The following is a 25,671-nucleotide window of genomic DNA, read 5'->3' on the forward strand; positions in this document are numbered from 1 at the left end:
TTATATGGAAATAAAACATTTTATTTACTTAACCTACCAAAATTCTCAATATATAACCATATTATAATGTTAAAGAATTAAAATTGGCCGAATCCATGAATCCTTTTTTTTTGTTAGCCGAATCCGACACTTCATACCCGTGTCGAATTCTGATACTCGTATCCGTACTCATGCAACATAGAAAAAAGAAAGGAAAGAATATGCAACAGTAGAAAGGGATCTGGTTCACTAGGTGGAAGGGTGTTTTATATGCCAAATATTAATCCATCCCTAGATCATGATACTGCCTTAAAAAAATCAACATCTTACACATTTGTCCTGTACCTTTTTTTATTTTTGTTGTGATGAGGTTATAAAATTGTCAATTGCTCGTTTCTTACATGTGTTCTCATGCGAATGGCATTTGCATGGGTGGGAAGGGAAGGGCATGCTTCCTTGCTATAGGCCAAAAATAAGTGGGATCGGGTGGGATAGGATTTATACCAATTCTGGAAACTCATAATGAGCCAGGAACATGTAATTAATAGAGAGAAATGAGGAACATGTGAAGTGGAAAATGAGCTCCCAATGAGTTCTTAGTTATTATTTTTTTGATATGTTGTAACTAATGTCTGATTTTAGCATTGTTGTCCGCATCAATTCCTATTTTTAGCGAGAGGTATGCTTATGATTAAATTCCTATTTCTCATATGATGTGGCATCATGCTTGCACAGGCATCATGGGTAGAAAGAGAAGTCTGATTTTAGGTTTTCGATCACCATCATTAAGATTTTAGGTTCTCCATCACCATCATTAGTGAGAGGAATGCTTGTGATTGTTAGGTTCCTTTTCTTGATTCTTGTTGTATTTCCATTCTTCTTCTTTATCTCCTATTTTGAATCTCAAAATCTTAATTTTGGTAAACTGGTAAATATTCTAATTTTTAACTATTATGGTTATTGTAGAACATATGCTTACAACTATTAATCATTGGCCCGTTACTAAGTTAATTATTGGATCTCTGATCTACTACTGGTAATCATTGGCCCGTTACTAAGTTAATTATTGGATCTCTGAACTATTACTAGTAATCATTGGCCTGTTACTAAGTCATTTATTGGATATTTGATCATTTTGTAGGAGGATATCCATCTCCACTAAATTATCATTTCTTCCCAAAGTCTTGCTGCACGTAGGTACTTTTTAAGCATCTTATTTAACATGGTTTCTATACTCTATACTAAAGATAGAAATGTGGTTTTATTTTTGAAAGGAGTGTTTCCCTACTTTTTTTTTTTTCTTTTGGTTTGCAGATCAGTTAATGAGATTATCTGTCATGGAATTCCAGATGCCAGGTGTGTATTATTTTTAATTTTGTATTTAATTTTCATATTCATATTCAGTTTCTTTTTAAAATTAAATTGCCATGCATTGGTATAGTATAGTAAGCTGATTTCTGTGGTTTCATCAATTATGGAATTATGGTTAGTTGGTTACCTCTGATGACCATCAAGGGTTGACGAGAAATGAACATTTTAAGTAATTTCTGAAGAATACTCTCTCTAGCCAATTTCTTTTGTGTGTTGTATTTGAAGAATACTGTGTTAATTTGGTTATGTATGCCACATTGCGAAATTGTCAAAGTGAGCACATAACTGGTTTTTTATTTTATTTTTTTATATTGAACTAAGTACGGCTACAAAGAATCTGCACTGTGTAGCTTCATTTGGTTCACTTTTGATATTTAAACCGATACTATAATGAAGTTTATCTTCTCATATTTATGGAATGAAGTGAAGTTGCCGTATATGGGGTAAGGCAGTCTCCCCTAGCCTAGTTTGACAAGTGTTGTCAAAGTGAAGCGGATAATTCTGTGTTTGTTCAGCATACTAAAGCTGGTTTGGCGAGAAAGTAATAAATTAATTCAATCTTTAGACAGTGCAACTTCAATGCCGAGAAAGTAACGAAGGTGTCCCAAATCCTTGATGAAAAAATTATGCTTTTGGAAATCCTTCAACCAGTTAAGTCCAACAGTGTCATTTCCTGTAACAACAATATCATCTCTACAAAAAGAAGGAATTATTATCTTTCTTCCAACAACTTTTACAGTTCCGAAATATTTATTTCTCCAAATGAAGCGACATTCCAATTATTTATCACTTTTTCAGCGGCTTCTAATATTTGCTCACAAAGATAATGATTCTTATTAAATAAGAGGGATTACCTATTGCGTATGTGTACAATTAAAAATAGTTGCAAAATGTATATGGGATAAGTTGCAACAAAGAACTTTAAATAAGAGAAAGAAATACCCTTCTTTTAACATTGTTTATAATTTGTTAAATAGTTCTGATTTGGTTACTATGAGTCTCCTCACTATGTGCGTAGTAAATGCTGCACATCTCCTTTGCAACATGGTACTTTTTAAGTGCATAAAATTAACCATATACAATATTTGGTTCTATGTCTAGTCTTATAGTTGGATGCTGGCTCATCCTATGCCATCACTAACTGTTAGTGCCTGTTACAGGAGACTGGAAGATGGTGACATTGTAAATGTTGATGTGACTGTCTACTATAAAGGTGTCCATGGTATGAAATACATTGTCTATTCATTTCTCTTGGTATATGAATGGAACTCTTTACTTGACCCTATTGAACAAATGTGCAGGTGATCTTAATGAAACATATTTTGTGGGAAATGTTGATGAGGCTTCCCAACAACTGATACAGTGTACATATGAATGTTTGGAGAAGGCTATATCTATAGGTACTTGTTAGAATTTGAACATCTCGTGCATTCCAAGTTCATGTGATTGTTCATGCATAACTTATGGTTGCTTCATCTGAGCAGATTGCATTTATGTCACATATATCTCCGACGTTTTCAAAATATTGCGTTTTTATCGCGACATTTTGACAAAAAACAAATACCAAAATAATCCCGAGATTTAAAAAATATAGCTATATTTTAATTTTTATCATAAAATATCGTGATAATATCATGATACATGATATTATCCCAATATTTTTATTTGATATTTTTTCTTAAATTTATATTTTTAAATAATTTTATTTTAAGCATTTTTTTCTGATATGAACCCGAAAAAAATAAAAAAATATAATATATCCCGAGATTTTCCCTTTCCGAGAAATTCCTGAGAACAATATTTGTGACAGTTATGAATCATGACCACTGCATTCTTATATTAGTCCTTTATTAGAAGGACGATTGTTGTCCAATCTACTTTTAATGTGGCACAGAAAGAATCAAAGCATTGATGAGTGCTGAATGATGAAAACAAAGAAGATACGCAAATAGAAATTTCTTACATGCATAACCTTGACATTTAGGAGCTAAAATAGGCACCTGACATAAGTGTATATCACTGATGGGAATAGATGCAATAGTTGACCACCTATATCCTTGTAAGTTTTCTATTGCTATCTCAAAATCGTTATATGGTAAATGTTCATGTATATCCTTAGCAAATACATTAGCAAGCAAGTTTACAAGCGGGGCCACTTGTTCAATGATCCAAATGATTCTCCTGTTAGCCCCACTATGGATGGGTCATGATCCAAAAATCCCTTGCTTAAAACAATAGTAATCCTCTGACTTGTGTGCCCCTTAAAGAGACAGTTAAAAGAAAAGGGCAAACTCTCCATACTTACCAGAAAAGTGTCCTCAATCAGAGGGTTTGAATAGTTCAATTTGTGGTATGCCCTTCCGAACCAGGCCTAGAAATTGATGGATTTGGATGGATCATCATATTTGTTGGCCCCACTTTGTACCCTTGCCTAAGAAAATACATGTGCACCGACCATATAACAGCTCGCCAAATTAGAGAAAAAAATGTTAAAGACAACAGTCTTGCCAGGAACTTATTTTAATCATATCTGAGAATTATTAATCGTATTGAAGTTAATTATGTTCCTTTTTCTCTTTCTGAAGCTCAGTTAAACCTGGAGTGCGATTTCGCGAAGTAGGAGAGGTTATTAACCGGCATGCAACAATGTCTGGATTCTCTGTGGTAATTGTGATATCATATTTTTTGAAATGAATTAAGTATTGTAGTGATTTCTTATTTTTATAACTCATAAATTAGTATTGTAGTTCTCTTCATTTTATAATACATCTTAACAGTGATTTTGTAAAATCAGGTCAAATCATATTGTGGTCATGGTGTTGGAGAGTTGTTTCACTGTGCCCCAAACATTCCTCATTATGGAAGTATCCTTTGCTTATTATCAGTATTATGGTTCTGTTATAGGAGTTTTTTTTTAATGGTCTGTTATAGGAGATTTTATATGATGTGTGGCTGTATAAACCCGTATTTTCCAAAAAGCACGGTAAGTTCCACTCCATAGAATGATCCAAAACGTCCATTTGTTGAGCCACAACGTAAATAAGTTGTGCCCCTAAAATCACTTCCATATGATGATCCTAACCCTCCGATCTATAGAGGGACTGCATTATGGAAACTTCTGAAGATCGGAGGGTTAGGATCATCCTATGGAAATGATTTTTGGGGCACAACCTATTGATGTTGTGGCCCAACAAATGGACGGTTTGGATCATCCTATAGAGTGGTCCATACTGTACTTATTGAAAAATATGGGTTTATACGGCCACACATCATATAAAATCTCCTGTTATAGAACAATCAGACAACATAACTTGGGAAATCAATAAATGCTGAATTCAACTGAAGCACTATTCCATACACGGGTTAACATAATTTGGAGTCACTCTTTTCACCCACATGTGACTTTGTGCCATCAAGTGTGAATTGCTTTCTCCTTAACCCATAGCAGGAAATAAAGCAGTTGGTGTGATGAAAGCTGGACAGACCTTCTCGATTGAACCAATGATTAATGCAGGTTATCATTATAGATTTTAGCAAATGTTGAGCCAACCATCTCATGGTTAAAACATTCCTATAATTTCTACTTGCACACTAAAAGGAACTTTTTTTGTAGGAATTTGGCGGGATCGGTTGTGGCCTGATGGATGGGCAGCTGTTACGGCAGATGGTAAACGAAGTGCTCAGTTTGAGCACACTCTTCTTGTGAGTTTGCATATTCACTCGACTTATTTTATTTGTCTGACCTGTCAATTTGATAGACCTTCTCTAAGCTATTCCACTTGTGTTAGAACTGGTTTTCCTTGTTAGATTGTCTTTCCTTATTTATGTTATTTCCTTATTCTAGTATATTTCCTTAATTTCCTTTTTCTATTTTCCTAATTTATGTTTCCTAATTTACATTCCCCAATTTCTACATAATGTTGCTGCCGTATGGCTTTGTAGCAAGGAATAATCACAATTAGCGCAGTTAGCGCATTGGAGGCCGAGTTTCCTCGAATTAACTCATTAGAGGTCTGAGTCAAGGGTACCCGGAACGCGGTTCGTTCTGGTACGCGGTACGGGAACGGGGTACGGGGTACGATGGTAGTCCGGAACGTGGTACGATGAGGGTATATATATATATATATATATATATATATATATATATGAGGAATAAGATTGTGCGGTCGACCGCACCAAGCTTAGGCGCGGTCGAGGGCCCCAAACTCATGTGGGCCCACTTTGTTAAGATGATCCAAATCATTCATTTGAAAGGCCCTTACATAGATGGCGTATGTACAAAAAATCAGCTCCATAGGATCATCCTAACCCATCCATTTGTGGAGGTCAAAATGGACAGGCACATTTTGCCACAAATTTGCCCATTTTTGCCCTCCACTTTTGGAGGGGTTAGGATGATCCAATGGAGCTGATTTTTTGTACACACCCTATCTATGATGATGCCTTGCAAGTGAATGGTTTTGATCAACACAAAAAATGTGGGACCCATGTGTTTGGGCCCTCGACCGCACCTAAGCTTAGGTGCGCTCGACCGCACACTCCTTTTCCTCTCTCTCTCTCTCTCTATATATATATATATATATATATATATATAATTTCATATATTTTTACAAGAATGTTGTTCCATAGTACACACTACACACATTTAATACAAAAAATATAAAAACCTCGTGTATGTCATACATATTTTTTCAAAAAGAAAGTTCCCGTTCGAATATATGAATATCCTTCCATAGTCCCATACTACATCCATTTAATAAAAAAATAAAAAAACCTCATGTATGCCCTACATTTTTTTTTCAAAATAAAGCTCTAGTTCCAATTCAACCCAAAAATATAAAATTTGTAGCTTTCTCCATCTCTCTTCTAGTCTCTCTCTCTCTCTCTCTCTCTCTCTCTCTCTCTCTCTCCCGCGGGTCGCCGCGGTTCGTCATTTTTGGCGATCCGGGTCGTTAGTGAACCACGTTTCGGATCGTGCGACCCCGGATCACGGATCGGAGGGCGGATGGTGAATCCGGTAACTATGGTTTGAGTTTCCTCGAATTAACTCACCCTTTTCCTATTTTTCTATCATCTTGTTCTCTATTTTCTTTTCCTATATAACAATGTTCTATCAAGTTGGTATCAGAGCGGTTTTCTGATGGATGCTTCTTATGCGTCGTAAAAAAAATGAGATTGATATCAAGGATTTGAGGAATTATTTCATGGCTACAGGAAATAAGAATGGGTCATCCTCAGAAGAACAAGCCTTGGAAGTGAGGTTGGAGGCGAGGGTTGTGAAGATGGAATCACGACTCGAATCAAGAATACAAATCGTTGAAGAAAATTTGCGAAAGATGTTTAGATAATTTCTTTCTCAAAATCCCAATCCTTGCCATGTATGCCACCGTCACTTGCTGTGAAGTTAGAAGAGCCTTCATGTTTGCTGAAACTAATTGAAGAGTTCAGTGAGAGGGCCGTAAAAAAGGATAGCTCGATCAAAAAGAAAAGACAAAATAGAAAAAGGGTAGAAAAGAAGAAGAGAGAGAAATCAGATCAAAGAAAAATCGAAAAAACCACAGAAGAAAGTGGTCAATTATTGTCGAATCCGGCAAAATCGATGCCAAAAAAATTGTCGTTCCTCTCAACCTTTCCAACACCAAAGAGAAGATCCTCATCGACAACCATTCGTGCATCAACGTCCTAATCATTCCAAAAAGATACATTAAAGAAGCTTTGATGAACGGCATGATGAGATCGATTTGGAAATGGAGCAGCCTCAACTCTTGATGATAATATTCAAAATGGTGACTAATTGCAAGACAAAGAAAAGGCGAAAAGGAGGGAGAAAGAAAAAGAAAAAGAGCAGAGGGAAGAAATTTGGAAAGTCTTGCACAAGATCAACTCCTCGAAATATCATCACTTAATCTTTATCCTTGGGGACAAGGTTGAAATTAAGAGCGGGGGAATGTTAGAACTGGTTTTTTGAAATGGCAATATATTAATAAGAAAGGAGAAACCAAGATTTCAAGGTGGAAGGAAATCAAACCATTCCAAATCCACCCTAAACATCCCAGACTTAGCTAGAGTGTCTGCTTTAGAATTAGCAGATCTCCTTACATGATTAAAAACAATAGATGATCCAAATGTCAAGTCTGCAATCTCCTCAAAGTAAGACCAAAACCTCCAAGGAGGAGCCGCCGAGCCCGAGAACCACCTAACCACATTGTTAGTCACCCTCAACAATGGTCTTGCTATAGAAATCGTTGTCAATTCTTTTATCCCTTGGTACATCGCTCTAACCTCCGCCTCATTAGAATCGCATACCCCCATTGGCCCACAAAAGGACCACAAACCGCTCCAAGAGAATCCCTGCAAAGACCTCCAAGAGAATCCTTGTTAATTCTTTCCTTATTTATGTTATTTTCATATTCTAGTAGGTTTCCTTAATTTCCTTTTTCTATTTTCCTAATTTATGTTTCCTAATTTACATTCCCCAATTTCTATATAATGTAGATGCCGTATGGCTATTCATCAAGGAATAATCACAATTAGTGCGGTTAGCGCATTGGAAGCCGAGTTTCCTTGAATTAACTCATTGGAGGCCTGAGTTTCCTCAAATTAACGCACTCTCTTCTGATTTTTCTACCATTCGTCTTCTCTATTTTCTTTTCTGATAGAACAGTGTTTTATCAACTTGCCTATCTCTATATAGATAATTCCAAATAAAGTATTCTTTACTACTAGGCTAAAAAAATTATGTTTTCAATATGCTAGCTTCCCTTGTCAGTCCTATTTTGTTTCGTTTGAGAGAAAAAAATGAATGGTGTGGACTCTGAAATTTGAATGACGTAATATATTTCCTACCATAGAAAACTATGTACAAACAAGGATTGATTTACTTCCCCATCTAGTTAACATTTGCCACAAATATTGGGTGATATGGGGTTGGTGAGATTGTAGGGCGGTCTCCATAGGGATAAGCTATCGGGGGCAAAGCAGTCCACGAGTTCATGTCATGAAAAAGTCTGTAAGGGTATTAGGCTTAGTGTTGAAGGTATTAGATTTTCATGTGATGTCTAGTTAGGAGAGGTTGCATTGTGTCATGATTTCCTGATTCTCTAGTGAATTGTAAAAGAGTTATGGGCAGGTGATTTTTTCTTCGGACTTTAAGAGGAGTTTTAAGCAAGAGGAGATAGATTTTTAGCCCCTTTGCTTAGACTCTTTCATGGTGTCTACATTTGTCTTCATGAGAAGGTTAAGAGACATTTGACTAAAGATCCTTAAGACCATTTTCTCAGCTAAATCTCTGCTTTCTTTAATGGTTTTGTCAGTCCCAACTTGAGTTAAGCTTTTTATTGGACAATTATAATCGGTCCATTGAATGCTCGCGAATTGTTGAAAATAGGAGGGTGTAGACTTGCAAGTAGATGCATTATGTGTAGATCAAAAGAGAAAATTGTGGACCACTTGTTTGTCTATTGTTGGATGGCATCAAGGATGTTGATGGCTTCCTTCAGAGTTCAAACATTTCCGACTGTGTTGACTGCTATGGAAGCAATGACTGGTTCCTTCATCATAATGCGGTCCTTTGGGGAGAAGGGACAAATTCTGTGATGGATAACCCCGATGTGGTGTTTACGATGTCTTTGAGGTTGAGAAGAACAAGAAAATCTTAAAGAGAGAAATTGACTCCCATGGAAATTGTTTTTGGAGATTATGCTAACCATCACTGATTGGGCATTGGAAAGAGAAGAATTGAATGCATCACTAATTGGGCATTGGAAAGGGAAGAATTGAATGCATCACTGATTGGGCATTGGAAAGAGAAGAATTGAATGCATCACTGATTGGGCATTGGAAAGAGAAGAATTGAATGCATCACTGATTGGGCATTGGAAAGAGAAGAATTGAATGCTTTGTTGGTGAGGGATGTCCTGCGGTTGGAAAATGTCATCTCTATAAGCCTACCCCCTCTGGAGCAGGTGGTGTCTAAGTGGGTGCCAAGCTCTTTATCCAAGGGGTAATCCAAGGTCATCAGGTGTGGAGTATTTAGTAATGCTTAGGGGGAGGCTACTAAACTGTTCTCCGGTCTCGTTGGTGTTAAAGATCTGAATGTATTGGAGCTTTTGGTACTCCTATCCAGCCTTCACAACTTTAAGAATTACAGGGCCGTTGATGGGTGAGGATAATTGAGGTAGTGCAATAGCATGGCCATCAAAGTCCTATAAGGGGTCTGAAGAGATTGGCTCATGCAATGTGGAGGTGGTGGACCTTTTTGTGAGAATTAGCGATCTCAACATGGTGAACAATTTTTGTTTTGCTTGATAAATTTATTTTTTGTGTTGCCCTTTTGTTTTCTTTTGTTTTCTTTTTTGCTTATTCTCCTTTTTTTCTTTGCCTTTTGTATGCTATGGAGCCATCTTGTACACTTGTTCCCTTTCTTCTGTCTCCTGGTTTTTCCTGTGTATATTGTGGAGCCATCTTATACTCATCATCTTTCCTGGTAATACTTTTATCAGTATACTCGTCATTGTCTTTAAAAGAAAAAATAAAGCACCAATAGCCTATTGGCTAACTGGCCTATTTTGATCAGGCTACCTGATTCAGTGAGGCTTTTTCTACAAATTATTTTTATGGATTTTCTGATTGAGCACCTTAGGGTGAAATGTACAATTGAGGGTCTAATAATTAATATTGTTGGCGGCTGCATTTTATATAAGGTATCAGAGAGTATTAATTACCAGATAGGTGTTGTCCATCCTCCCTAACTCTAGCTACATGGCGCTTCCTTCGTCCAACTCTGTCGCCCTGCACATGTTTCTTGTGCACCAGCTTTTATGCCTATCTGTGCAAGAAAAAAATCCGATGCCAAGCTAAAGTTTGTGGCTGCTGCGACCACCACAACGAAATTTATTGAAGAAACTAAAGAACATTTCCTATGTACCTAAATTTAGTATGTACTTGCATACAATATATACTCTGAACAACATTATTATTCACTTGTGTGTACTTTGAACAATGTTTCCTAAGAAGGCACTCTCTTACATCCTATCTCATTGGATTTTTGTATGAAGTAATAGAAATAATAGTGTATAAATTACCAGCATAAGAACAATGCCGGTTTCTTGCTCTGATCAATAAGATACAAGAGATTATAAAATTATAAAGCATTAATTATTAGAGCCCCAACTGTATTGGGATTTTATGGTGTATCCAATCCACACTCATTCTCAAAAGAGGGTTTCATGACCTTTTAGTTTGAACTACTCCAAGCCCCTAACCCGTTTTCAATGAGTTCGGGTATGACTCAGACTTCCTGAACATTGACATTTGTACTTTGAACCGCCCCCAACTGGTTTCAGTGATTGAGTGTTTCCTAATCCTTCCTCGGCGAATTACCATGCAATATTTGAGATTTTTTCTTCTGTTTTTTGCATCAACAGCAATTTATTCGTCTGGATCATGTGGACGACATAATATTTTACGTATTGATTTCCGTTAATCATGTGGGTTTCTAGTTTCATAAACTCTCACCAACTATACATATAATTTGAATGTCTTATTCATTCTGGCAGCTTAAGCTCTTCCTTTGCAATTCATTCATATCTTAGGATGGAACACTTTGTCCTGCAGGTGACAGATTCAGGAGTTGAGGTTCTGACAGCACGGTTGCCCAGCTCACCAAATGTGTTCCCTTGGTTAAACCCATAACCACTACCAAAGTTTAAACTGATATGGTACAATTCAATACGAACTGGCCATATATTACGTAATAATGTTTCATTAGAACTTGCCTTGGCATTTCCTAGTTAATATTATGCATCGGATTGGCCTATCCCTTGTGCATAGAGCTGATATTCTGAGCCTTGATTGTGCCTTTCTGTCGCATCTTTCTGGCATTATGATTTGATAATTTATTGAGAACTGCAGTAATAATATGCGGCCCTTTTCATATGTAGCCTCGCATACAATTTAGACAAATTGGGGTTTGCTTGTTTGTACACTGGGAGGGTTGGTTAGGTGGGCTTGCTGACCTTTTGATTGGGTTAACTTTTTACTTGTTTGAAGCATTTTTTACTTTGTTAAAGTGTAGAGGTGACTCATTTCTATGAACTTGGGGTTTGAAAGCACTGTTGGGATGGGTAAAATTCCATATCTTCTTATAGCAGATATTGTTTGAAACACTTATGTATTATATCATGTCTTTAAATAAACAGTTTTCTGGGTTGGATTGGCTGCAGCTTTAGACCTTCTCTCTTCTATAATACAGTAAAGTGCCCTTTAATCTTGCAATACAGATCCTTTACTTCATGTCAGTCTTTTATTGGTATCATAAATGGAATGACATAGCGCACCTTAGATGTGTCATTCCCTAAAATAGGGTAATTTTTGTAGGAGCTAAACTCAGCCGATGAATATGCTCGTTTTGCTTGTGTATTTAAAGGGTATTGGTCAGATGTATTAAAGAGATTTGAGCGTACCAACATATGAATGGATCATATGGAGTGGTTCCCACTGTATTTTTTAATAAATTCGTGCATGCATGTGCGGCCACCTTATAAAGACTCAGTCAGTTTCATCATCCAAGTATCCAACTCACTGTTTAATATTTTGGTGGATAAGAGAACTTACTGAAAATAAGAAGCTGTGCTAATTATGGACATACTATATTAGAAAAATGTATATTCCCTGTATGGATCAGATTATCTAGCAGCGCTGAGGCGGCTATAGCCTTTGGACCAATCGGGTTTGAGAGAGATGGTTTTTTGGGCGTCGGTTACGGCATCAGAGTAGCGGTAGAGAGAGGCGTAGGCGGCGGAGCGGTTCGAGTAGAGGACATGTTTTGTGGGGGATAGAGAGATGGCTTCTGAGAAGAATTGGACGGCTTCGGAGACTCGGCCGGAAGAGAAGGCCGCGTTGCCTTTGGCTTTAGCCTCCTCGGCCATGGAGAAACCCTAATTCGAGTAAAGAGGGTTTCTGAGTATGGGTAGAAAATGATAGAGGGAGAGGAGTGATGGTGGTGTTATTGAGGGTTTGGGGAGACTTAGGAAGGGTACAGCAGAGAGTTCTAGCATTCCAACGCGTTTCTGGAATGTTCCATTGTAGGGTCTCGGCGGTTCCTCTTCTTTCTATACTTAACGTCTTTGATGCATGCATTTTATAATTTAGGATTGTAAAATCCGGGATTTTAAAAGCTAAAATCTGGATTTTTATAAGTTAAAATTAGATTGGGATTTGATAGAGTCCATAGCAGAAGGCATTTCGCAGATCGTCTGTTGCATCTGACAGCAGTCGCAGATGCTCACTTTTCAGTACATTTTGTCTTCATTCATGAGGCGGCTGCTGTCAGATGCAACATACCATCCCTGAAATCACTGAAATATACACAATTTCCAGCCAAATGTACATGTTTTCCCCTAAAATTTCAGTGATTTCCACCTGAATTCTAGCAAACTCTACCAAATTTACATGTTTTCCACTAATTCCCACCAAAACAATTGAAAAGATTCCAAAATGAAAAAGATGGAGGGAGCTTGCACAACTCTTATGACTTTGATTTTTCCCTTCAAATTAATGGAGGGAACTTGCACTAGTCTCAAAATTTTGACTTTCCCTTCGAATATATTATTTTAATATAATATAGTTTGTAATATAAAATACTTTATTAGTAATATAATATACTTAACAATATATAACAGTAGGGCCACTCCGTAGGATGATTCAAACCATTCATTTGTTGGGCCCAACGTAAATACTCTGAAAATCATCTCCATAAGATGATCCTAAGCCTCTCATCTGTAGAGGGACTGCACATTATAGAAGCTGCTACAAATCGGGTTTGGATCATCCAAATGGAGACGATTTGGTTTACAACCTGTTTATGTTGTGGTCCATCAAATGAACTGTTTGGGTCATCGCAAGAAGTGGGTACTACTATATTTTCTTAAAAATACCGGACCACACGCCCACATCATATAAACTCTCCTGTATTGTGATGAGGTAGAATACTCGACTATTCTAATTCTCGACGGAGAATTATCCCAATTCGGTCTTATCCCAAAAATTTCGTATGGGATTTCACCCAAAAAATCTGCATTTTGATCATTATTAAATATTTTCAGTTGAAATTTTATAGGAGATAAAATAGCCATATTTTTTACTTAGTCGGATTTGTGCCGAAATTTCGAAATTTCGGTTTTGGAGAGGACCGAAACGCATTCCGAAACCGAAATTTGAAACCATGCTAGAGAGAAAGTCTACAAACAAGGAAAACACTTTAGGGCGTTTGGATACATGGATTTTAGAATCCAGGTTTTTAGCTTGAAAATAGTGTAAAAGAGGGTTCATGATCAGTTTTCTGTATGCTGTCATGACATCGTTTCTTGGATTTTAAGTGAGAAATTCAGGTTTTAAAAATCTCTCCTACAACCTGAGATTTCTAAAACCTGGAAATATGGGAGGATTTGCTACTCTCTTGTTGACGGAAAGAAGGGCGAGAAGTAAAAAACGAGTCAAAGACGACAGCTTCTTCTATTGTCTCTTAGCTACAATTTTGAAGAAATCCCGAATTCTAAAATCCACGTATCCAAACGGCCTTCCGTTTATAAAATAAAGAGAGCAGTGATATCCCCTTCTCCTTTTTACTCTACAACCGGTACAACACTTCCAAACCGGTCTCTCTCTCTCTCTCTGTGGGCCCAACAATTAATTTGTTGGAAATCGAACAAGTAGGCCCCACCCATTTTTTCAAAATAAATTGTATGGCCCACACCACAGGATGATCCAAACCGTCCATTTGATGGGGCACAAATAGGTTGCACCCCAAAATCTCATTTCCATAGGATGATCCTAGCCCTCCCATCTAAAGATTAATTGCATATTATGGTAATCTCTATAGATTGAAGGGTTGTGACCATCTCATGGAAATGATTTTTGGGCACAACCTATTTACGTTGTGGCCCATCAAATGGACGGTTTGGATCATCCCATGGTGTGGGTCATATAGTAACGTAAATAGGATGATCCAAGCCATATTTTTCAAAATGAAGCGTATGGTCCCCACCATAGGATGATCCAAGCCGTCCTTTTGATGGCCCGCAACGTAAATAGGTTGTGCCCCCAAAATCATTTCCATAGGATGATCGCAACCCATGATCTATAAGGTTTCCATAATATTCAGTTTCTCTTTAGATCAGAGGGCTAGGATCATCCTGTGGAAATGATATTTTGGGACACAACCAATTTACGATGTGGCCCATCAAATGGACAGTTTGGATCATCCTATGGCGTGGGCCCTACGGTTCATTTTGTAAAACATGTGTGGGGCCTACCTTGCTTAAAGATCTAAACAAATTAATTGTTGGGCTCACCACCGTTCATGTTGGCAGAGAGACCTGTAAGTGTCATACCAGCTCCGGCTGTAGAGCAGAATCACTGCTCTTCTAGAAATATTTTTCTTTCCAAACGTTTTCAGAAAGTTCCTGTAATCTAAACAGGACTATGTAAAACTTTTTCCAGCAAAAGGAAAATTATATAGAAGAAAACAAAAAAATTTCCTCGGTCTGGGAGTAGGGTTGAGATTATCATAGAAAATTTTCCATTGAAATTAGATAGCCTATGGAAAAGTTTTATCCAGGAGAAAAATTTCCTTACAACCAAACAGACGAAAGAGAAACGAAACTATATAAAAATTTCCATTGGTGGGTGTGGTGTTAGTTTGTTACTCGGAGGGCGGAAAAGACAAAAAAGATGCAGCAGAGAAAATCCACAGCAGGGCGTCCTACGGGAACCGACGGTTCAGATTTCTCCTATCGCATGGTCGTCGATCCCAGTTAACCAATTGAACTCCTCATTCTCTGTTTGTTTAATTTGTCTCTTTAGAAACACAGGTGATATTTTCTAGGGTTTTCCTGTGACCTTTTGATTCAAATCGTTTTCCTTTTTTTTAGGGTATACGAAAGTCGCTCAACAGAAATCTAGACTCAGAGTACTCATAATCATACAGGTACTCTTTTTTATCAATGCCTTGAACTAATCTGAGATTCTTTTTGTGGAATTTTTTAGCATTCCCATGTATTGTAGTGTTGTAATTGTGAAGCATCTTCTAGGGTTTTCATTTTAAATTCTTAGTTTGTTACAATGTGTAAGAAACTATGAATTTAAGGTTATTTTACTTCATGCAAAAGTTTCTTCAGTCCGGAAACTTTATTCTTGTTGATTTTGTTTACAGTGAATTGATCGTTAATAATGCCGAATTTTGGATTACCTTTTTTTTTGGGTATTGGAGGGCTGTATTGTGAAGCATCTTTGTGGGTTTTCATTTTAAATTCTTAGTTTGTTACAATGTGTAAGAAACCATGAATTTAAGGTTATTTTACTTCATGCAAAAGTTTCTTTAGTCCGGAAACTTTATTCTTGTTGATTTTGTTTACAGTGAATTGATCGTTAATAATGCCGAATTTTGGATTACCTTTTTTTTTTTTTTTTTGGGTATTGGAGGACTGTATTGTGAAGCATCTTTGTGGGTTTTCATTTTAAATTCTTAGTTTGTTACAATTTGTAAGAAACTAAGAAAATAGGCCATGTTTGGATACCTCTTGTTTTTGTATTTGGATTTGCCAAATAATGTCTTGCAGAACAGATTTGAAAATCAGATCTTTTTTCACTCTTGTAGCTGATTTGGAAATTTAAGGATTTGCTCAACTGGGAAATGTTAGAAATCCAAATCTAAATCTTGTGGGTATCCAAACGTGGCCTTAAGCTTATTTCACTTCACCTTTATCCCCAAAATTTTGTTCTTTGGTTTTTTTTTTTACAGTGAATCAATCGCAATTCACAAATAATGCCGGATTTTGGATTATGTTTTTGCACTTTCCTTTACTGAGATTGGCCTGAATTATTTGATTGTAGGTTATTAGTCAAGTGATAGGAGTACTATGGGCACTTCTAACTGGAGAAATGGACCTGGATAGGCTTGCTGTTTTATCAATCATTGTCGGTTTTATTTCTGTCATAACTGGAGAACTAGGTTGCTGCCATTCAATCCCAATTTTTATCTTCTCGTAGAGTTTCCTTGTTTCGTAATAGTATTTCTGTTTTATTTTGTAAATTTTGTTTGATATTAGTTATTTCTTATGTCTGAAGGTCGAAGGCGCAGCAATGCAAGCTTGTTGAGATTTTACATTGTCGCATCATCTATTGCTGTGATGCTTTCGCTAGCAACCATTGCTAGACGTGGTTTCTCTTTGGAGGTAAGATGGATTGTATGTTTCTCATAGATATGTATGTATATATGTCGTCTTTGACAAAAGGATCACCTTGCGTATCTTTATTCCCAAGAAGAATTTAGCTTTGGCAGTAGATCTTTGCTTTTTTGGCCGACCCCAACTAGTTTGGGACAAAGGCTTAGTGGAGTTGAGATATTTGCTTTTTTTTTTTTGATATATTTTGTTTAAAGAGGTAATTATATTCCGCATATATATCATCACAATCTTTACCGTTCAAATAAATAAATAAATAAATAAATAAATATATATATATATATGTGTGTGTGTGTGTGTGTGTGTGTGTGTGTGTGTGTGTGTGTGTGTGTGTAGGGAAGAACAAAAAAGAACAACCGAAGGAGGGCTATAAGAACCTTAACACTCCAAACAGGAAAAATGAAAGTATGGAACATCAAATCATAGGTAACTAAAAGCTAATGTAAAGCTCTACCCCCAACACCTATTTTTTCCCAGGGAATCCACTTTTCAGATTCACTTCTCTATGACCATAATTGGAAGAAACCTTGACACCTTTGCATTTGTCATTTTCCCCCATGATCACATGAACCCAGAGTCACACATCTGATAGAGAAAACAGAATTTGTCATTATAACCATGGTTTCAAATTTTTGGGTCTAAAAAAATAAACCATGGTTTCAAATTTTGGTTTCGGAATGCGTTTCGGTCCTCACCGAAATTTCGAAATTTCGGACGAAAGCCAACGAAATCAAATTAAGTAATATTTTATCTCGTACAAAATTTCGACTGGAATGGTGAAATTTCGGGAAAGAAATGAAATAATCAATAAAATCCAGATTTTTTTGGTGATATCCCTTAAATTTTGGATCGAAATTTCAGGGAAACAAAATTTCTACCAAAATTTCGCTCGAAATAAAGTAACGTTTCGGATATTACGGATTTCGATTTTGGTCTCCGCCGAAACCCGAAATTTTGGACCGAAATTTAGAACCTTGATTATAACATGGCCCAGCAGTTACGACTTTCTAGTGGTCAAATTGTATCCAACATGCAGAATTTCTATTTTAGGCAATATAGTAAATAAACACCCACTGTTTTTTTTTTTTTTGAAATACTGGAGGAAAACTTTGTAAAAACAGAAAGAATACAAAATAGATATAAACAGAAACATAGATTTATGATGGGGGCAGAGATTGCCCCACGAAGAGCCCTCTCTCCTCACATTACTCCTAGCCAACATATCCGCGATATAATTCACTCTACGGCAATATGAGAGAAAGACACCGAAAGAGATTGGCACAAGTCCGAATTTTTGTTGACAATGTTCGCCGATCTCCACAAATTTGGGGATTGCCTCTTCATCCATGAAATCTCTCAAACCAGGAATTTTCATTTGTGAACACTCTGAAGCCAGTTAAATAGAGCCATAACTTTTGCTTCTTTGAGCCAGTCCTATTGATAAGACCCGAGAAAACACGAATAATGTGACCCATGTGATTCCCAGGTTTGCAAGGGCAACACCGTAAATTTGTCTTGATGGCATTTGGCAGAGGTGTTCTCGACTTGACCAATTTATTTCTCTTCCACACCATCCCCTACGATCATTCCCAATTGTTTTGGAGGTCTTGAATAGTGTACCCCAAGAATTCCTTTCTTCCGATTGTGTTGGTGAAGATGGTATTTCTCACCTCGCCAAGAATCCTCCCTCCTTTTGTTTCATGATTGTCGAAAATTCTCTTATTCTTCCCATGCTAAAGAACCCAAATTACTACGAATTGAATAAGCATTTACAAGAACCTTCCCTTCTCGTCAATTTGTCAACAACCCCCCCCCCCCCCCCCCCCCCCCCCCAAAAAAAAAGAAAGAAAAAAAAGACCATAGAAAGACGAATCAATGGCCCAATTAATACCAAACAGCTTGAAAACATGACTCCAAACTTAGGCGACCCTAAACTCAGAAACGATCAGATCAATCCCTGTAACAACACCGGGAACAACTGTCTTTTTGAATGCTTTCTCTGATCCTAAACCTAAAGAATCAACAAAACGATTTTTTAGATTCTTTTTTTATCTAGCAATAGAACAGTGGGAAAAATATAATTTGATATATCCGCAACTTTGAAGCCCATCACACAACTATTAGCCATTTGAAACCTTTTGCACTTGAGGATGTTTTGGCTTGTTGGTTTTTTGGTGAGCTACCTTACAACTAAAACTTTGGACCTTGGGTGGGACGGGAGATCGCCATATTTTCATAACTAAAAGATCTTTGTATTTTCATCCAACTAAAAGAAGCCCCACTCACCCATACCATCCCCACTAAAACAATGAGATAAAAACTGATCCAGGGCTCAAATCCTTCTATCCGACATGGTAGTGGACACAGAGACCTCTCTCAAGCATTCCAAAGGGGGGTACAAGTTCATTATCTCTTCCTCCTTGAAGTTACGCCTACAAAACCCTACTCTATAACACCCTGACCTTCAATCTCTCAAAACAATCCATGATATGGATCCATTTAACTCTCACTAACATAAATACTCTGATACACATGGAACAAACCACACATCTTCCCAAAATCTAATCCCATAATCTTGCCCCCTACCCTAAAGCTAATGAAAACTTAATAACTCATTGACTACACAAACCGACAAGCATACCCCTGAACCTTTACCACTAGCTAAATCTCTCCCTTCCTACCCTTCAATCTCTCAAAACAATCCATGATATGGATCCCCTTAACTCACTAACCTATAAATACTCTGATACGCATGGAACAAACCGCACATCTTCCCAAAGCCTAATCCCACAACCTTGCCCTACCCTAAACCTAATGAAAAACTTAATGACTATTTGACTACACAAACCAACAACCATGCCCCCGAACCTTTACCACTAGCTAAATCCCTCCCCTCCTACACACCCTTCCCTCTCCATGTTTCCCCATGATTATGGATCTCCGTAGGACATTCCTTTCCAACTCTCCAAATCCGTTTTCCTAATAGAGCACTATTTCTATCTTGGATGTTTCCAATACCAAGACCCCTTCCAATTTAGGTTTATACACATTCGCCCATTTTATCAACTGCTTTAACCGTTTACATTCTCTCTTACTTCCATAGGAATTTACAATAGGGACATAAAAGACACTTTACATTTGGGGGTATGATCACTCTTATAAATGCGGTGCTTTCCAACCTCCCAACTGGTCATGCATGCGAAGATCATTGGAGCTACACTTTGTATGCGCAATCATTTTCTAATGAAATCGAGTAGCTGATGTCACAGACACGTGTCTATGTAGCCGGAGGGCTATTCGTTCACACCAGTTAGAAAGATGTTTCTATGGAACCGTAATGTCAAGCATGGTCCTTGGTGAAACTTCGCAAGAAGCAGACCTTTGAAATGCGTCTTTTAGTATGTGACTGTGGATACAAGAAGATCGAACACATTGCCCTGTTATTAACTCAACAAACACCATAAGGTTTCTTAACAGTGTAAGTGTGCATTCCGGCAATACCAAGTTAGTGATTCGACTTAAGACTTCGATGGAACAGAGTTGAGGTTGGACACGCATCACTGAGTAGTATGCAGAGTTAAAAATAGGGGCTTGGGACGACATAAATAGAGGACCCTTAACTCGGCACACAAGGGAAGTGGTGGCTAGTAAGTGGGTCGCAAGAATCTTGAGGCTATGAATCTTATGGCAAAGTGGTACACATCTTTAGGCTGAGTGATGGCGGAGATAGGGGTCTTGCCTATGGTTGGTTTGGAGAGAGGTCTTCAGGTTGTTCTCCAAGAGTAGTGTTTCAAAATGCGGATGTGGATCAAAATGCGGCCAAAGCAAATCCTAGTCGATTTGGGATGACGCAGTGGAGTATTCCGTTGATACGGCTGATACTTGGTTGACACGATCATTACTCAGTTGTGTCAAAGGAGTTTTGATCGACTTTGTGGGACAAAATACGGATTCATACAAGAACGTGACTGAGGTAAAAGGGAGTCGACTCGGGGGAGTCCACGGTGACACAGGGGATTTTATAAGTATGACCAGGAGATCTTGTTCAGAATGAGTGGCAATGACCATGCTCTGGCTTGACATGTGATGTGGCAATCCTTAGGTGGTGCGCTTTTTTGACACCTTTTTAGGGTGATGGAAAATAGGAGTTCCTAGGTGGTTAGCTGCTTTGACCGGAGGGACAGGGATATAACATAGGCACTAAAAGTTGCTAGACTTTATAGAGAAGAGGTGAATGTTTCTATTGCTGAGCTAGTGTATATTGTGGTCAGCGGTCTTAAGGATGAATTAGTGGTTTATTACTATGGGTTGTTCTTTGCGAGTTCTTTTTGTTTTGATTCTTGATAGGCACAGTGAGCCTCTTCCCCTAGTTGATCTTTCAGAAGTTAAGCGGCCAGCTAGCCCGAGAGTGCTAGCTTTCACAATGAGGAACAATATTCTCACTAAAGACAAGCTGCATCGTCAAGGCCTCTGATTCCCGAGCAGTGTCTGTTCTTCGATTGGTGGAGGGACGCCTTTCACCTTCTTCTGGTTCTCTTTACAGCGGATTTGGAGGCAATTTGCCACTCTTATGGTCAGAGGTACCCTCATTGGTACCGGAAGATGGCATTTTTGGAGATTCATTTGGGGTTACAGAGTGGGTCATATCTCTTCTGGTCACCATTATGTGTGGAATGTGGATGGAAGGAAACTCAAAAGGGTTTCTGCTGCAGTCTAATGAAATTTATTGCTCCCAAAATCTGCTTGGAAATGAGTGGAAAAACCTTCTCTTCCTAGACTAATAACAATGCAGATATTCTATTTCCAGGCCAATAGACTGAAAGATAATAAATTTTCAAAAAAGATGATAAAAGTAAAGTCTAAAATGGCAAATATATCCTAAGAATCAAAGGTAATATTGTTGTTTTAGGGGAGTTACTATGCATTTTCCAGTCATTTTTTGCCCAAAAGGAGATGGGTTGTCGGATAAAATATTAATTGGCTTGAATTACCAGATTCATTTGTTGGATACAATTTTACGATAAGCGATATGTAGTGGTTTTCTTCTTTTTTTTTTTTTGGTCGGTATGTATGTAGTGGTTTTCTGTCAGTGCCCATCGTCAATAAGTTTCTTAAAGGTCTACTTGAGTCCTGGCCCTCCTGGGCTGTGATTGGAACCAATTAAGGTGGCCATGCATCAGACTTCTGTGCTCTATTTTGTTATCATTAGCACATCTAACAATACGTTTATCAGTTTCAAAGAATACTTTGTTTTCAACATCACATAACTGGCTAATACAAGTTATGTACATAAAAGAAAACTTACTGTGAAGACCTTGAAAGTCATATGCATTATCATTGGATTGTTTTTTGAAATAATTCTATTTATTCTTGATTAGGCATTCCACGATCAAGACAGCTCGGTGCTGAAAAAACTTGAACTAGCTGAAGCGGGCTGTGTTCTACTCAGTGAGTTAAAGTTCATGATATCTATACATACCACTATAATATTAATATGTACTGAGCTATAGTTATTCTCACCTTACTTTGTGCTTCTTCCAGGAGTGCCATTGCAAATATGTGCTATTATCACGACAGTTACACTCATACAAAACATGTCTCCAAAGAGAGCTTCTTGAAAGGCTTGTAAACTCAGCAGTAATTTCCTGTCTGCATCTGCAGAAAAATCAACAGTCGCCCCGTTTTGTGCTCCTAATGCATCTTCTGGTTGAAAAACTAACCAGCTAATTTTAGCAACATTGAGCAGAAGCTAAAAATGTTTAATTTATGGTTTCTCCATGCATTTGCTCATGCTCATCGATGGTGCAATGACAAAGGTGCTTGATCTGGGCTGCAAATTTCAAAAACTTTTGCCATTAAGTTATCAATCAAAACAAGGGTAACCTGATTAGTGTGGCAGGGTTGCAAATTTTCCTGCTTCCTATTAGCAAATTTTGCTTAGAGTAGCCTGCTCTTTATACTGGAGGCTTTCAGTTCATGTCACTGAATTGTTTGGCCTGGATCAAACTCAGAGCAGTCTCTTAAGAACATAATATGGTTTAATCTAAGTTCGCAATTCCCCTACAGTGTTACAGGTTTTATATTGTTTAAAATAGAACAGGTAACAAAAAATTGATGTAAATTTTCAAACATGGCAGTGAGAATATCAGTAGCCTAATGTTATCATAAATGGCTTAATTGTGGTGAGTAACCTGAAATTGATGTAAAATCCCCGTATCGTATCATAAAGTTAATGGTGATTAGAATATAGTAAATAAAATTGAGAATAACAATCCGAGTTGCTGAAGAAATTTTAAGAATTGATGTTTCATATGGAGTAGCTCCAAATTAGTATAATATTTTATCTAATCAAAGGGTCCCCGAATAAAAATTATGGTGATAGATGAATATAAGTGTTTCAATTTTCAGGATAGTGATAAGTCTGTCTCCAAAGGACTTCAACAACCCTTCAAAAGCTTGTCAGCCCTTCAAAAGTGGGATATCACATGTGTAAAGCCAAGATATCACCCCAAAGAAGAGACAAGGATGATAGAAAGAGCTAAAGAATGAATATAGAAAGAGAGAAAAGTGGCAGTGGTTACCTCATCTACTCACTTGTCTTTCTAACAAATGATGATCTCATGTGTTCCAAGAGATGTTCCTCTAACGTGACCGATAGGACTTCTTCTCTTTATAATTTTAATTAATTTTGTATTTGATTAGTGACTAAGTAGTATAGTGTTATTGTCTGTACTCCTCCTTTGCCACAACTAAGCTTAACAGAAAACACTAATTTTATTATTTAATGTTAGGAAACTAATTATAGGTGATAAGACAATATTGGTCACATAACAGTAAATTTAGATAGTTAGGGTTGTTTTACTAGTCCAATGTGGGACATCCAATGTGGGCCCTGCTAGGTAGATGATTCAGATTGATTCAAGGGGGAGTATTGGTGGGCCAACTTTGCATTGCCATTTGTCAACGTAATCCAACCCACCATATGAGCAATGTTGGTGGACCCAACTCTTGATTAATTTGAAGCATCCACTTGTTGGCACATGCAAAACAAAATTCCAGTCGGCAATCATTCGAATAAAAGGAAACGAGGCAAAGGAAAAGGAAGGGAAATGGCGATTACTGATTAGGGTTATGGTGGATGGTCCCACATGGGTGATAGTACAATATCTCCATGTGACAACCTGCAGCCTTCCTCAATTTCTTATTACGTGAGAAATGCATCTACGTGGGTATGACACGGCAATTTTGGCTTTTGCCATGGAGAATCTTAAAGGGCGCTGATGTAAACTGATACCAGCACTAACAAATTTTGATAACGGCACTACTGACGTTATCAAACACTTTTCTGATTGGACGTTAGTAGCATCGTAGCATCTTGAGTAATGAAAAAGTGTAAAACAAAGTGAGTAGCGTCATATGGTAGTGAGTTGCCTAATTTATTTGTCTGCTTATGATATATTTTCATAGCGAGTGCGGCTAGGGAGACCGAGAGTGTAACCCAACAAATCCCCGCATGCCACATGGCATGGGAGGGGTATTTTTGCCATCTTCAAGGAGAAAAAAAAACCAAAAATCAAGAGGAAGATTGCTGATATGTCAAGAGGCTATTTGCTCGGTTCCACCGTCGGTAGGGATGACAATAGGGCGAGGTTGGGCCGGATGTTTTATTCCACATCCCCGTCCCCGCCTCAAGGAAAATCCTCTTTCCCGCCCCTCAACACTAGGAAGAAACATGTTTCATGAATTTTATTATTGGAAACATTTTACTATAAATGCATTTGAGAAAGATAGTAGGTTAAATTCAGGAATACCATACGAAATTTGTTCTATGTTGTGTGGCTACCAAAATTAAAAGCTGCAAACCCAGATTTAATACTGGAAAATTCAATTTTGTCTGGGGATTATGGGGCTGGGCAGGGGTGGATCCCCGTTTTCATAGGTTTAATTGTCAGCCCAAACCGTCGGTCCCCAACTCGGTTACCGTATCATTATTTTTTTCATAATATTTAAAAACCATGCATAATTAGGGGTGGCCAGAACCGAACCAGAACCGAAGAACCGAACCGGAACCGAACTGTAAAAAAATATTTTTGGTCCGGTTCGGTTCCACTGATGAAGAACCGAACTTTGAATATATATATATATATATATATATATATATATATATATATATATATATTTTTTTATATTTCTATTATACATATACTTAATAATATAAATTACTAATAATATTAATAAGTAATAGTTAATACTATTATTATAATAAGAAAGTAACTTATATTATAACTTTAATTAAAAGTTTTTATAAATTATAATTAATAATTAGCCATTAGAACCGAAGAACCGGACCGGACCGAACCGATTATGTTCGGTTTGGTTCGGTTCGGTTCGGTCCTACTGTGTACTACGGTTCGGTTCGGTTCTTACGGTTCATGGAACCGAGAACCGAAAAAAAAGGAACCGATAACCGAGAACCGAACCGGTTGGCCACCCTTATGCATAATCACAAGCCACAACACCAAACATTTCATTCTTCCACTTTTTGGCTTATGTGATCCTCCCCCTTCCTCCTCCTCCTCCTCCTCCTCCCTCTAATTTCTTTCCTTATTATTTTCCTAATCCTAAACCCTAACTTTGTACAAGGTGAGTAAGGACATGGGTACACTCAAATCTGTTAATATGTGACATCTCACCGTTGGATTGCATTGAGATTCACTGTTGAAACATCTTGGTGGTATATTAAGCAAGTCGGTTAAATAAGGTAATATAGCAAGCTTAGGTAACGATATTAAAATAGTTATTAGATTAGATTAGAATATTCTATTCTTATAACTTTCCATGTTTATCATAACATCTTTATATTTTTATCATCTAAATGCTCTATATAGCAATGATTCTCTTGTAAAAAAATCAAGTTTAGGAGTTTCAATGATCTTGATGCTTTTGCAAGAGAATCAGCATGATGATAAGAATAGAAAGATGTTATGATTGACATGGAAAGAGATAAGAATAGAATATTCTAATCTAATCTAATAACTATTCTAATATTGTTGCCTAATCTAGCTACATTACCGTATTT

General features: G+C 37.4%; 2 protein-coding genes across 4 annotated transcripts in view; both read left to right on the plus strand.

The window, feature by feature from the left end:
• LOC143885039 (methionine aminopeptidase 1A-like) overlaps nucleotides 1-11,578 on the plus strand; it is a 29,063-nt gene extending 17,485 nt beyond the window's left edge. For all 3 annotated transcript variants that reach the window (XM_077388990.1, XM_077388989.1, XM_077388991.1), the window contains exons 9-17: nucleotides 1,121-1,172; nucleotides 1,294-1,335; nucleotides 2,511-2,572; nucleotides 2,652-2,750; nucleotides 3,941-4,014; nucleotides 4,145-4,214; nucleotides 4,799-4,864; nucleotides 4,964-5,052; nucleotides 10,966-11,578. In XM_077388990.1, coding sequence (XP_077245105.1) covers nucleotides 1,121-1,172; nucleotides 1,294-1,335; nucleotides 2,511-2,572; nucleotides 2,652-2,750; nucleotides 3,941-4,014; nucleotides 4,145-4,214; nucleotides 4,799-4,864; nucleotides 4,964-5,052; nucleotides 10,966-11,043 — 632 coding nt within the window. In that variant the 3' untranslated portion in view covers nucleotides 11,044-11,578. The remainder of the gene's footprint in view (nucleotides 1-1,120; nucleotides 1,173-1,293; nucleotides 1,336-2,510; nucleotides 2,573-2,651; nucleotides 2,751-3,940; nucleotides 4,015-4,144; nucleotides 4,215-4,798; nucleotides 4,865-4,963; nucleotides 5,053-10,965) is intronic.
• A 3,346-nt stretch (nucleotides 11,579-14,924) lies between these two features.
• LOC143883527 (uncharacterized) lies at nucleotides 14,925-22,370 on the plus strand. Its single transcript, XM_077386868.1, has 6 exons — nucleotides 14,925-15,163; nucleotides 15,282-15,337; nucleotides 16,243-16,360; nucleotides 16,477-16,583; nucleotides 21,971-22,040; nucleotides 22,134-22,370. The coding sequence occupies exons 1-6, from the start codon at nucleotides 15,082-15,084 to the stop codon at nucleotides 22,208-22,210; spliced, it is 510 nt and encodes a 169-aa protein (XP_077242983.1). The 5' UTR covers nucleotides 14,925-15,081; the 3' UTR covers nucleotides 22,211-22,370.
• The last annotated feature ends 3,301 nt before the right edge of the window (nucleotides 22,371-25,671 follow it).

The sequence above is a fragment of the Tasmannia lanceolata genome, unplaced genomic scaffold, assembly GCF_043159265.1.
Source record: "Tasmannia lanceolata isolate RefF3 unplaced genomic scaffold, GAP_Taslan_0.1 ptg000008l, whole genome shotgun sequence".
In the NCBI taxonomy this organism is placed as follows: Eukaryota; Viridiplantae; Streptophyta; class Magnoliopsida; order Canellales; family Winteraceae; genus Tasmannia; species Tasmannia lanceolata.